This window comes from Chlamydotis macqueenii, chromosome Z (assembly GCF_036417535.1).
Source record: "Chlamydotis macqueenii isolate bChlMac1 chromosome Z, bChlMac1.mat, whole genome shotgun sequence".
In the NCBI taxonomy this organism is placed as follows: domain Eukaryota; kingdom Metazoa; phylum Chordata; class Aves; order Otidiformes; family Otididae; genus Chlamydotis; species Chlamydotis macqueenii.
The window spans coordinates 8390327-8404659 of NC_141593.1; the positions used below are offsets into that span (position 1 = coordinate 8390327).

Consider the following 14333-nt stretch of genomic DNA (forward strand, 5'->3'; position numbering starts at 1 on the left):
TTTGTTACTGTGGAAATGGCTTCACAGACCAGGTACAACCAGTGAGGGGGGCTCCTTCCAGAAGCAAATCCATGTTTTGCTGGAGCAGCTTTTTAGAGAAATGCTCAGAGCCACCAGCAGTGGCAAATGGGTCTGGGAAGCAGTGTGAAGAGCTGCTCTCCACAGACACCAGGAAAGCTGCAACCTGTGCTGCCAGTGTCCGTGCTGCTCTGCGACACGGCTTGCTGCATGGTTGTGTGGGCCATGGTGTGCTGCTCCATGTAATCTCAAACAGTCTCCAACCTTTGCCTCACCAGCAAGCTGTCAAAGCAGTGTTCAGCCAGGCAGCATTTAGCTGCTGTGATCCTGAGGCTGCCACCAGTGTCAAGGGAGGCAAAGGAGGGGAAGTTGCTATAATTTTTTGGAAGCAATGCAGCAGCTCAGCTGCATAACACAGGGAGTTAAAATATGGATGCCAGCCCTTGTGAGAAACCTGCATTAGTCTTCTGAAGGTCATCCCAGGTCACAACGTCTTCCTCTATGCTAAATTGCCCTGCTTCAGGGCTTGTGTGGCTCTGTAACAGAGGCAGGTTTGTCTGATGAGATGTGGTTCAAAGTTTGGAGCAATCACTCTCACGGGAAAACCTTGAAAGGAAGTGGCAAGGATGCACCTAGCCCAGCGTGCCCTGTGGCACTGCCCATCTACGCAGATGTTTCTTTTGAACATGCAGCCTGTCCTTGCTGAGCCAAGCAGCAGCCAGGTGACAAAGCCTACTTCATTCCAGCTAAGAGTGGCCATATCCCATGTGATTTTGAAGGGAGAATGGAAAAGCAAAGGAAGAGCCCAGGCAAAACTGCCAGTTTATATCCTCAGATGATTACATGGATGCTAAAAGTAAGAGCATGAAACTGCTGTGGAAATACCCCAAATGCTCTCTTCCCTCCCATCAGCACTCCTGAGTTCCTTAATTCTACTAGCAGAGGATGGTGCTGTTAGGCCACCAAATTTTCTTACATGTTCCCTGTGGCAGCAAGCAGATTGAGAAACCAGCTGCCAAATAACTGGGAAACATATCCTTGCCAAACATCTTCCCCCAAAGCTGTTTAAGCTCTCTGCTAACCTCCACCCCGCAGCCTTCTGGCACATGCAAGCAACATCAGAAGCTAGTAAACAAAGGGACAGTAGAGTAGTACTTTGAAAATACGCATAAAATTTCTATATCATGCTTTTTGCATCTTGCTTGCAGAGTTAACCTATCAATGGTGCCCGTCACACACCTGGCAACATCCATGCAGGGTGGCAGTAGGATGTTGGGAAGGCAGGTTTCTCCCCTGTGCTGCAGAAGGAAATAGACATCAAGAAGGGGACGTGACTTGCCTGAGGTTGGAGCAAATACCAACAGCAGCAAGGGACCCCAGATCTCATTTCTGTGCTCTAACAGTCCAGCAGACTCTCTGCAGCAGTATTTGGCTGCAGCGCCAGCTTGGGGACATGGTGCTTCTGGTGTGTGCATCTTAAAGCGAGCTTTGCTCCCTGCTGGTATCAGCACTGCACTGAGATAGATTAACTCGGGCAACTGGGATCTGCCCTAGGCCAAGGCAGCACTTGGCAACCTTTCTAGTCACTGCTTGTTTTCCTTTTCCTGTTGTTCCATCTGGTGCCCAGCTGGGTCCTTCCTTTCTTCAACAGAATCTTCATGTTTCTGTTGAGTCACACACTGGGCACCGTACTTTCAAAGCCCCCTGCATGCCATTGTACAGCTTGCAGGCCAGCCTGAGGACAAGTGATGCACAGAGAGGAAAAGATTCTGCTCAGGATGGCCAGCATATAGCTGAGCAGAGCGGGTGCCTCCTTTTGGGAAAAGAGCTGGAGAGACAAACCAGAAGCAGCTGAGTCCATCCTGTCCATGGAGGAGTGTCCTGAAGTCCCTTTCAAACTCCATGCAGCAGGCTTGGTCACCTGCTTTTGCAGTCGCAAGGCATCTGCAGGCAAGACAGCCAGAACAGCACAGCAGACACAACGGCCAAGTGTACATGTTGGGAGTAGACATGCAGAAACGTTAGATATGATCCAGTGGCTCTTCCAAGGGCTGGCTTCAAGATATGTCCGATAAGACAACAAACGAGCCTTCGGGATGGTCACCTGGACATCAGCCTCCTTTCAGCCAAAGTTTATTTACAACCACTATAAAAGCAGACTAGACCATGCTATCTAAAGACCTTCATCAACACTAGGAGGATGTTCCTCCTTACACAGACGTCTGGAAATGGGTAGTTTGCAGACCGCAGAGACAGAGTTGAGTGCTGAGACCCTAGAGTTCAAAGCCAGCTCACATTAAAGGGCAAAATTAACATCTAATAAAAGGAAAGGACTTGCTTAAACTCAGGTAATTTGGTGACTGAAATTACATAAAATCCTAACAAAAAGCCAATCTGGCTTTAGGAGGCATCAAATGCAAATTTCTTTATGGAGATATGAGCATCAATATTCTTAAATTCTATATGCTTGGTAATTTAGATGGACAGCAATGCAGCCTTTCATATTCCATGGTGCTCCTCCCCTTGGTATTCTGTACAACTTTGGACTGAAAATGGGGCCTGAGAAGACCATCTGGTTTGGTGCAAAGACTGGAACAAGGAACGATTTGCTTTCTTGCATGCAATCTGCAATTAGGAGAGTGCTCAGCAGCTCTGCAGGTTTTAGGGCTTTATAAAGCTGTGACAGAGTCAGGGTCCGTGCTCTATGCTTTTGCCTTGTCCAGGCCATGTGGCAGAGACTGGTCTAAAGAGAGCAGTGCCAGTGCCATGTATCTACATAGCTTCCTGGGAAGTCACCACATCGTAACCTCCAACGAGGGCACAAGAAAAACCTTCTGGCTGAAGCAAAGGTCTGGATACAAGACCAGACAGGGAGAGCCAGCCCAATCTGTGGTTAATACATACTGATGGGCTGTCCACCATATTCCACAATGAGCCAACAAACACGCCGCATAGTCATAACCTGTTTAAGGGGCTGTGGTTCAGAAGGGTTAGTGTTCAGTTTTCTATGATAGCCACACGTGCATTGCCTTAATCCATTCAGCCTTCCTGACAACGACCCTACACAGGTAACAACTTTTCCCCACCCTTTCTACTTTATTCCCCTAATAAAATATATGAACACAAAGCATAGAGAGGAGAAGCCAAAAAATTGCCATTTTATGGTCTTGTACTGTCATGCCAAACCAGCTATTTGTGCAACCAACTCCTTCTGTGCACAGGGAAAGACACTTGGCTTGTGCTTCAGTCTGTATTTGGAGGAAGCACAGGGTGTAACATTTAAATTCATCTCCCCCCTCTCTCTAAAGGGTTGTGCTAGAAGCAGATAGATGCACACGACACAATGCAAAGGGCTGAGGGCAGTTGCAGGGTTGCAGGGTTGAGGAATGCCTAAAGGCACATGGCAGGCAAAAACCAGCAACAGGGGCAATAAAAGGACTTGGCCATGCTGCCAGGGGACAGTGGTCATCAGGGAAGGTCTGTCCTTCAGAGGCGAGGATTAACCCTGGGAGATACGGTGTCAGCAAGCCTCATTCTGTGTTAGACCGAACATGATGGCAGCATGATGGAGACCTGTGAGACCTGCAGTTCTCCATGGCTGACCCATGTAAACAGATGGCTTCTTGCTCTATCAGGCACGCTGAAATGCTCTAAGCTCCTGAGCAGGGGCTCAGTGTGTGCAGCCTGTCTGGAAGGCACAGAGACTAACCCAGAAGGATAAATGTGATGAATATGTTGGATGGTAACAATACTGAACTGCAAAATCCCTCTTTATAAGAGTGAAGATTTAAAGAGACTTGTTCTTGTCCTACAGGGTTTGGTTTGACCATGGTGTTTCTGTTAGGCTTTGACTACATTCCCCATTAAAAAAAAAAAGACCCCTTGAGAAACTTTTTTCCCTTTTATCTCTTCTCTCTACACAACATTGTTAGTGCTCTTTCCCCACCTCCAGACAACTTGCTAACCTCAACCCGAACTAGCACTGGAGAGGAAAGCAGGCACACGAAGGAAGAAGTGAAGAACTGGAGATCTGATGCTTTGTGCTTCTTTAGAAACATATTGGAAATATCCCCTTTCAGCATTAGCTGGTGGTGAGAAAGGGAGAGGAATTCACCTGACAAACACTCTTCCTAAAGGAGCTGGCAAGTTAACTAGCACTTCTGCACGAGGAGGCAGGGGTACTCAGCAAACAGCACCACTCAGTCCTCTTTCTATGGCAAGGAGCCAGGGCGGCAGCATGCTGTTTTAGGGAGGGAGGGAGGGTGGGCAAACACAGCTTTAATAGGTGCCCACACCAGCTAGTCAATAATAAAGGAATTTATGAATAATAATAAAGGAATCTTGTGTGCCTGTTGTTTTGCTCATGCCGTGGATGGTATCGTGCTTTGCACTGCACAGAATGAAACCCGAGGATGTTAAATAAATCTCTTCCTAATAATGAAAAGGACTTCTTAAAGACTCAGCTCACTTCATGCAGATTTCAGGTGGGGGATCTGTCTGCCAGGGTGGAGCCCAGGCTCTGCCTTGTGACTCAGGAATTCTGATGGGAAGCTCAGAATTGCCCTCGCTTTTTCCCTTCCCCAGGCTATAAAGCAAGGGATGACCCAAGGTCCTTCCTCCTGGCAGGGCAGGAAAACATACAGTCCTGCCTGTGGCAAAAGATTTCAACACCGAGAAAAAAGCCAGCCCATCCCTTGCCTAAGCCCTGCACGTGCTGAAGCCAGTAGTGTAAAACTGGCCAGGGAGAGGAACAAGTTTCCTAATTCCAGAAATAATTTTGCATTCAAAATAATGTGCTGGTAAACTGGCAATTCAGTCCAGCAACCTAATGTAATGCCAGGTTTCCTGATTATTCCAGCACCGAATAAACACAATTACTCCTGACATGGGACAGCTCTAACACAGACCAAGCCTGGTTCACAAGCTGGCAGAGATGGGATAAACAGTGGTTTCCTCTCATGTTTTATTTTCAGCTGAGGCTGTTCGGACACCACCACACAGATGCCTTCAGCGTTAACATCTCTCCCACAGGCACCAACAGACTCAGTGTCAAGAGAATATCAACAGCTGAGCACTTTAAAAATGTGCTTTCTTTAACTAGCTTTTCTGGCACTGACCTTCAGACTGTACAGCTCTAGTCCTGTCTCATGCAGCACTAATTTCTTCTTAGTTGAACAAAGTTTAAGATTTTTGGAAGCAGATGGATGTCACAAGAATTAAGTATAGGCTGAAGTCAGAATACGTGACAGGACTGAACTCAGGAGTATAGTATTCTTGGGCAAGGACTGAATCCCTGAAGAGCACAGATGGATTACAGATCGAATCTGATGTGCTTGGTGATAACTTAATGTGCAGCTAAGGGTAGATTGCATTGGATATGTGACATGACAGCTCTAGCTAGTACTGACTCACAGTGAAATGCCACCTATTTGTCCTCTTCACAAGTAAGAATTGTTTCATGCTACTCCTGGCTAGCCTTGCCATAAGAAAGGATGTCCTGCTCCGTTCCCATTCCTGTGCCCCAGTTAAAGTATCATTTTGGTTATGCAAATGAAACAGGTTTAGTGAATGAATTAAGAACTGACCTCCCCTCACTGGTAAAACCCCTCTGGCACCTCAGACTCACCCCTGATCTCACAGATTGGTTTTGGTGGACAGGATTACCTGCAGCCCCATCTGACCCTCCCCATTCTGGAATAGATACCTTACAAAATATCCCCAGTGGCTACACAAAGCAAGAAGGTATCTCTGGACTCCTCTGCATTCGCTCCCCAGACCAGTCAGTTCTGCCAGGCACTGCCTGGCACTTAGAGCAACTTCTCTTTTGTTTAACCATAGTTTAAAATAACTTATCAACCAATCATAAAATGAATTTTTTGGTTTCTCCTGGCTCCATGAACACAAAGAGGTGCACGTCCTACCATAGGAGGAAGCAATGGCTGTTTAGTTTTACAGTTATAGTGGAAAGCACTGATCACAGCCTGCCGGCCTCACTACTGGATGTGACAGGCGGTGGAGGAGGTGGCTTGGCAACACATGCAGGTAGGGTTGACCGACTTAGGAGGGATTAGGTCGAGGTCCTCGTCATCTGGGATCTCATCTAACCGGTATCCATCCTTTAGCAGCTGGATGTTCAAGTCTTGGTTGATCTGCTACAGACAAAGAGACAAACAGTCAAATACTTGAGACTTCTGATGGTTGGTACATGAAGGAGGTCCCTTATTCTAGAACGTTTTTTCCCATCATTAGCAGCTGCCCCACCAATGAAATAGTCCCAGTTTTTGATGACCACAGGTGAGTGCTGCCTTCTGTTCTAGCTTCTTCCAAAACAGGAATATCTAGAGTGAGATATTGCAGAGTAGCAAGTGTATACACTATTTTATTTTGGAATAATCTTTCCATGAAGACATGCCCTCATTTAAAGTAAATGTAATAATAATGTTAATAAACCAAGTGGCAGCTGGCAGTCCCTCCTCTCAGTCTGGGACACACTACAGCAGCTAAAAGGTGGTAAAGCCTCTTGGCTTTTTGTACTCTAAGATTCAAGTGCTGCTTAACCAGATCTGGGTAAATAACACTTCATCAGGGCCCACAGAACCAGAGAATGGTTAGGGCTGGAAGGGACCTTTAAAGACCATCTAGTTCAACTTCCCTGCAAGGAGCAGGGACATCTCCAACCAGATCAGGTTGCTCAAAGCCCCGTCCAACCTGGCCTCGATTGTTTCCAGAGACGGGGCATCAACCACCTCTCTGGGCAACCTGTTCCAGTGTTCCACCACACTCATTGTAAAAAATTTCTTCCAAATACCTAAACTGAATCTACCTTCCTCTGTTTTAAAACCATTACCCCTTGTCCTTTCACAACAGGCCCTGCTGAAGAGTTTCTCCCCATCTTTCTTATAAGCACCCTTTAGGTACTGGAAGGCTGCTAGAAGGTCTTCCCAGAGCCTTCTCTTCTCCAGGCTGAACAGCCCCAACTCTCTCAGCCTGTTCAAACAGGAGTGGTGCTCCAGCCCTCTGATCATCTTTGTGGCCTTCTCTGCACTTGCTCCAACAGGTCCACGTCCTTCTTATATTGGGGGCCCAACAGCTGAATACAGTACTCCAGATGGGGTCTCACCAGAGCGAAGTAGAGGGGCAGCCCAGGATGTGGTTGTCTTTCTGGGCTGCAAGCATGCACAGCCAGCTCTTGTTGAGCTTATTGTCCACCAGTACCCCCAAGTCTTTCTCCTCAGGGCTGCTCTCAATCCATTCTCCACCTAGTCTGTATTTGTGCTTAGAATTACCGCAACCCATGTACAGAACCTTGCACTTAGCCTTGTTGAACTTCATGAGGTTCTCACAGGCCTACCTCTCCAGCCTGTCAAGGTCCCTCTGGATGGCATCCCTCCCCTCCAGCGTGTTGACTGGACGACACAGCTTGGTGTTGTCAGTGAACTCGCTGAGGGTGCACTCTATCCCACTGTCCATGTCACTGACAAAGATGTTAAACAGGGCTGGTCCCAATACCGGCCCCTGAGGAACACCACTTGTCACTGGTCTCCATTGGACATCGAGCTGTTGACCACAACTCTTTGAGTGAGGCCATTCAGCCTCAATTCCTTATCCTTATCCACCGAGTGGTCTGTCCATCAAATCCATGTCTCTCCAGTTTAGAGACAAGGATGTCGTGTGAGACAGTGTCAAATGCTTTGAACAAGAGATCTGGCCCAGAGATGGCCCAGATCATTTGATCTGGTCCCTGCTCTTGGGTCTTTCTCTGTATTTCATATGTATTTTGCCCAAGGAAGGGATACAAGAGGGAAGAGTTCCCAGCAGCTTGTGTGCAGAATGGCTGCTCTGCACCCTGGATATAAATTCAGATCCCACAGAAGCAGAAGCAAGAGGCTGAGCAACTAATTCAGGAGAGAGCTTGGGAATATATTCAGAAATAATGCAGAGGGATTAACAAGCCTTCCTGCCTTTTCTCTTTGAAAGGGCAAGAGTTCATATCTGCAAGTCGCTCCTGGAATTTCTCTCTGCTCCAAGCAAACATGCACTGGGTGACCCTAAGCCCCCAAGAACTGGAAATCACAGTACACCCTCAGATCCTTTATCTGTGTCTTTGGCAAGCATATGGTTGCTGAGCTGGCGTGACAGGCAAGTTGATGCTTTTGCACCACATAGGCCAACACTGCAGGACTAAGCAGAACTGGCAAAAGCTTGAGAGAAGCCAAAGGTAGCTGTGAAAACAGCCGATGTCTGTGCCACAGCAGTGTCGGGATGGAGCCAACTGGATCACCAAGGAAGAAAGAAACATTACACAGTTTCTGCCATGGCTCCTTTTGCACTCTGCTGATAAATTCCTTGTGTAGCTATTTTTCGAAGCACAAGGCCACTCTAAGCTGTTTCTGGCTGCTATACTATTAGCATTCACGCCAAAGATACCAGGAAAGAGTATAACTCACCTCAGCTGATGAGTATCCCGAGGAGGAGTATCTGGACATGTCAAAGTCATCATCACTGCAGGAAAGGACAAGACACAGCAAAGAAGGAAACAGTTAGAAAGACCTGTATTCCTTGGTTAGCCCTATCTTGTACAATGAAGCTGTCCTTTAGGCACAGAGAAGTTACATGAAGGGACTCTGGAGAGCAACTTTCATCTGTGACCCTCAAACCTTTCCAAGAAAGTGCTCTTTACTCACATCTCCTCCTAGCAGTTTACACACACGGACCAGTTATGGCATATGCCAAAGGCCACTGCAAGGAAGAGTGCAAGTGGCCTGCAAGAGCAGTTCCAGCAGGACTTAGCTTCAGGGCTGCACTCACATGAAAACTCACTTTCACTGTATATCACCTTATTAACACTTTCCATACCTGTCTGTATCCAGGGCTACCAGTGGCTTTTCATCTGGACTCTGGTCTAATGACGAATAGCCTTTATTGGGAACGACGAGCCTGAAATAATTAAATGTTGTCTGTTAAACACACAGTAAAGCTGGGTACCACACACAGTCTAGGGCAAAGCTATATGATAGTCAGGCTTTCCTCATTTCACATCCTTGCAAGTCCTCCCTTATCAGTGAAGACATTTAAATGGGTGCAATTCAGAGTAAGCAGTCTGTGTCTCTGGGTAGCTTAGAGCAGTCTCAAAGGGATGAATGCTGGACATGCCCTGGGAACATGCTCCTCCCTGGAAGGAAAAACAGTTGGGACACTCTACACTTCATTCTGGTGAGTCTGTTCAACTAGCATTACTTGTATCAGATTGCTTATTTTTGTGTTGCTATTTTTCCTAGCAATGAGTACATGACATTGGCAGTAAGTATATAGGAGAAGGAGCTAGGGGAAGGCAGAGGCTCAGTTCTCCTACTGTTCTACTATTGGAAATCAGGGATGTCGTCTTTCTGCCTGAGTCCCTACCCAGCCCTGCCTCAACATAACACTTCTGAGGTCTCAGTCCTAAATTTAGCAATATGAGAAATATGAGCTGGTGAGTGCAGCATAAAAGCCTACTCAGACTAGCACTCTTAAAATCCCATTATTTCATAATGACTTTCACTTCAGAAGTGTTACAAAGGCTGACAATGACTTTGCACCTTTAATTGCCTGAAAGAGTTTGTGAAATGCAATATAGGCTTCAGAGCTTCTAGGATAAGGAAAATGCATTAATATCTAGTTCACAACAGAATTCTTTCATCCACAAAACCACACAAAGACTTTGGTTCATATTTAAAATACGATCAACCAAACTGAGCAAATGGAATAAGATTCTATGTTCAGCAGGTGGGAACCATAAGAGTGATGAAAATCTCCTCATTAAGTCAGGTGTTCTCCCAAATGCAGAGCTAGTCTTTAACACGACACAATGATACACAATGATGCTTCACTAAGAGTTTGGGAAATATAAATCTAAAGATGATAATCCATCTCATCCGTGCTCCAACTGTTCTCAAACCACCTGCACTGTTTTTCTGCTTCTGCTTAGAAAATTTCAGGAAGCCATTACAATGTTAGTAATACAAAGGCTGGCCAGGCACTGAGGATGGGCAGGCTCAGGGAGAGTAAAATATATCAAATGTTACCACAAAGCAGATATATAGGTTCATGATTAGTTGTATTTTCTTACTGTGTTCACTGAAACACATGATTAAAGAAATTAATTTTAAAACTGATGCAGAATTTCCAACCTGCTGCACCAGGGGACTGGAGAAAATGGGATCCACTTGCAAAATTGAATATTCCTTTTCATAGCACTGAGACAGTCCTTCTACTTCTAAAGTATGTAGGAAGGAAGTCAAGAAGCAAAGATGTCTGGAACTGAAGTTTTGATCTCACAGCAGTAGCTTGCTTGTTACTATATCATGAGAGAACAAAGCACTATCGGGGGATCTAGGAGGAGAACCCTTTGTGGTTCTATTTACGAGATTAAAAAAAAAGAAAATCATTACACCTTTTTCTTGAGAAGTATCTTTTTTTTCTTAATAACAGAGAACTTCAATTTTTCTGCCACAGATAAAAAACATGATAATGTTATGGATTCAGATCCTTTCACCTCTATGGCTGGCTGTGTCAAACTGTTATAAAGGGCGAAACGGCTTTAGCTTATTCTCCTCCTGCAGAGACCAGAGGAAGACAACAGTTCAGACTTAAACCATAACCTAGATTTTTCACAGTATATCCCACTGGAGTATCTTCTATTTTACTGCAACTATTATACTGTGAAAAGAAGCTGCTTGAACAAGCTTGTGGCACTTCTGCCTTCCTGGGGTTGCCCTGTCTGTGGCAAGACAGACTGAACCATTCTGAGGTGTTACTAGGGCTGTGCTTGTGGTGCAGCTTGGCTCCCAGAAAGCCAAGGGAGCTGGCGGATGGAGGGACTTGGTCCACCGAGACCCTGTGCCAGACACCTTCCAGCCATATGGGAACAACAGAGCTTGGCTACATCTGCTACTAAAGAAACGGCTGTAAACCTGTTTTGCAGATCCCAAGGGATGCTTCTAAAAGCTGTGCCCTCTAAACAGTGCTCAGGTGTCCAAAAATAGAATAAAACTGAGCTGGCTCTTCAAAAGCTTTTGTCAGTAGGTGTCACTGCTCTGCTCTTCCCCACTCACATCACTCTTCTTTCCATCGGCAGCTCAGAAACAACAACCTCACCAAGCAGAAGTCACTAATTTTACAGATGGGCACCTGTATTTATCCCATTTTCTCTCCCTTACCATGTTCCTTTGCAAATTTCTGTGTTTCTAAATCTCTCAAGCAGCAAAGCTGCTGCCATTCCTCTTGGGAAGTTAGCATGCAGCCTATTGCCAAAAGAAACCAAGTATTTTCAGCTTGTATTTGGAAGACAAGGAGGAACAGTCAGTGTGGAAAACCAGGCTGAGAGCATTTGCTGACATTCTTGCTGCCACAAAGGGCCTGGCTCCTTTATACGGTCTCAACAAGCAAACACAGAGCAGGGAGCAATGCAGCTTATTCCACCAACATCACAGGGGCTTGCAAATAAAACTTGGCAAAGTCCCGGCATGATTTATGACTACTATTTTGGGTTTTGAGAATTAATGTGAACAAGGAACCTCATCTGTCGGATGTGTTGCATACACAGAGGCTCTGACCTGCAGCTCCTGTTCTACTTAATGTATGGAAATACATGCAACTTTCTCATTCATCAGTAAACACCCAGCATTCGCACAGATTCTTCTGTCATTCTAAGTGAGGTGCTCCACTAAAAACTGCCACCTTTCTAGTAGCATGCAAAGCATGCAATCCTGTGGGATCAGGGAGGTTCCTGCCTCCTGAATGTGGGTAAGTGATACACTGGGGTACTGAAGCTTGCATGGAAAAAAATAGAAATATTATAAAAGAAAGTATTCAGCTAGGAACATCTTTGTTTACAGTGGTTTGTAGCACTGTCATAGAGAGATGTCCCAAAGCGGCTCCAGAAAAGTATTACCATGCTATTCAAAGTGTGGAGGAGGTGTATATGAAAGCACACAGAGATGGATTATTTACAAGCCTTCATTAAGTCAATCAGTATGGGGAAGGGGTCATCACCAAAAAGGAGAAGGGGATCCACTGCGATAAAAGCAGCCAAGGCAGAAATAAGCTCTAAACCAGTTTCCGTTACATGAAGCAGCATCGTGCCTCTCCCACTGGCAGGATTACGTATTACGTGAGGCTACCCAGAACACGCAAGACAGCCGTATCAGACCCCTGATTTCGACCAGGCTGGGCTGCCTCTGCATCCTACTGGCGGCACTGTCACTGGTCCTGGGCTCAGCTGTTCTTGCATCACCTCACAGAGTATTTGAGCCTGCCAGCTCCGGGAAGAACCATCCCTGTTCCAGCAGCATGTTTGGCAGTAGGCGAATGGCAATGAACATCGTCCTTGCCCATCGTAAGGCCACTAGGGATCGCAGCTTGGAGCACAGCTGAGTGCTTTTCCAGTCCTTTACCTTGTTCGTGCCATCACGTTGTTCTTCTTGGGCTGCTGATTAACTGGGCTTCCCATGTTGCCATTCTTCAGGGATCCCTTCCGAGCCAGCTCCCTCTGCTTCTCTGCATATGGGATACAAAGGGGAAAAGCAAAATTAGAGCAACAGCTTGGCTGGCCACCATACAGCTGCAGAAATACAGATTTGATAGTGGTAAAAGGTATAGCAGAATTAATAGCAAGGGACATGAGCTCTCCATCTCCCAGGGAGGGACACTGCAAAGGCCAGATGAGCTGTGTCCCATTGCCTCCATGGTCAGGAGGTGTTCAAAATAATGTACCTTGACTCACAGCAGCTTGGACAATGACACTCTAAGATGGTCACAGAGCTTCTGGATGAGACCCAGCTGAGGCAGAGAAAGGGCAGAGACCTTGTCTCCTTCTGCACCCAGCCGTTGCATGGACTCTAAGGCTGGGCTTTGTGCTGGGCAAGGGAATTTATCCTTCTACCTTTTATACCACCTATTGAGGCTGCCACTGAGGCGCCCAGTGGGGATAGAAAAGTGTTTCCATCAAAGTAGCACCATCATTTAGTGTTAATCCAGCATAGCTTGACACCAGGCCTGAGTTATTCCTGTTTCCCCAGAAGGCACCACACCAGACTAACACACCCTGGAGCAGAAAGTGTTGTTGCCTTCCCTGCTTCTCTCCCTGACAACCTGTGATGTTCCCCTGTGTCTTTCTCTTTTATCTCACATTGATTCTTGGGAGCTTGCTTTCTTTATGTAAAAAAAAAAAAGGGAAACATTTTGCAGCTGTATTTTTAAACAGCATATTGTTTGCTTACATTTTCAGAATGTGTTCTACTCACTGCTGCTGAAATATACCTTAAACCGTGGACAGCACGCCAAGCTTTCTTTACGTATTCAGTGCAAGAGGGCATTCAAATTGGCTTCTCCTTTAGGAGAGACTATTCCTCTTAATAACTCCTCACCACAGGTTCACAAACAGAATTTGGGTCCTAAAGCTAAGCCTTCTGCAGGTATGCAATATCTGTGCTGTATCAATATGGCCCTGCCTCCAGCAGGGATAGGAGCTGATGGATGATGGGTTTTCACATAAATTGATACTCAGTTTTCTGATTCCAAGCCCTTCCTTGTTTCCTGTGGGAAATCAGCTGGGCTGAGTTAGCAATTAGCTGCAAAAGTTGAGCTAACTGCCCCAATCTCATGCCCCAATCTCATCCTGTGACACCAGGTGAGGCTTGTAGGGAAAAGCCCAGCGTGGGGCCAGTAAGGCAGGAAAGAGACTGGTTAAAAATGTTCTCCTGAGTGTGAGAAAATGTTGGGAACTATTTTTGTGGCATGCCTGAATAATAGAGGTTTACCAGACTGCTTGCTGGGGAACGTGAATAGCAAATTCGTTTTGCTTCTGCTTCCCCAGCAGTGTGGGAAACGTGCCGGTGTGTTTTTTCTCCTGCAGATTTTATTCCCCTTGGAGAGAAAAGCACCTTTTCCCACTCGTCCTGAAAAAGTGGTGTGCCTACCAGGATGTGTAAGTGCTAGCTGGGCTAACTCTGTCCCTTCCACACAGGTAAGAGCAGGGGGACACATTTCCAAGGCTGCCTTTTTTGAGGGACAAATAGGCAGCAGAGACCCCTAGAGATCGTGAAGATGAACGTGGCTGAAGAACCTGCAGAGAAGAGTACACACTGCTACAAACCATGCCCAGCCCTGCTCCTGCTGACAGCAGGGGTAAATAAATGCTCATTGAACTCGTCAGAAAAGGACTGGATTAATAATTCTCTCTGGCATGATCAACAAAGAGACAGGATCGAAGTCAAAACCTTAAATCAGAGTAATTTCTCAGGACTGGAACTTACAAATGCATTGGTTATGTCTGT

At 46.1% G+C, this 14333-nt stretch overlaps 1 protein-coding gene across 3 annotated transcripts in view; it reads right to left on the reverse strand.

The window, feature by feature from the left end:
* Positions 1-6011: 6011 nt before the first annotated feature.
* Positions 6012-14333, reverse strand: part of FAM219A (family with sequence similarity 219 member A) — a 91524-nt gene continuing 83202 nt past the window's right edge. For 2 of the 3 annotated variants that reach the window (XM_086770056.1, XM_086770054.1), the window contains exons 3-6: positions 12453-12555; positions 8875-8955; positions 8466-8520; positions 6012-6170 (exon numbers count right to left, since the gene is read on the reverse strand). In XM_086770056.1, the coding sequence (XP_086626182.1) occupies positions 6012-6170; positions 8466-8520; positions 8875-8955; positions 12453-12555 (398 nt within the window). The remainder of the gene's footprint in view (positions 6171-8465; positions 8521-8874; positions 8956-12452; positions 12556-14333) is intronic. The other variant, XM_086770055.1, reaches the window with a different exon arrangement.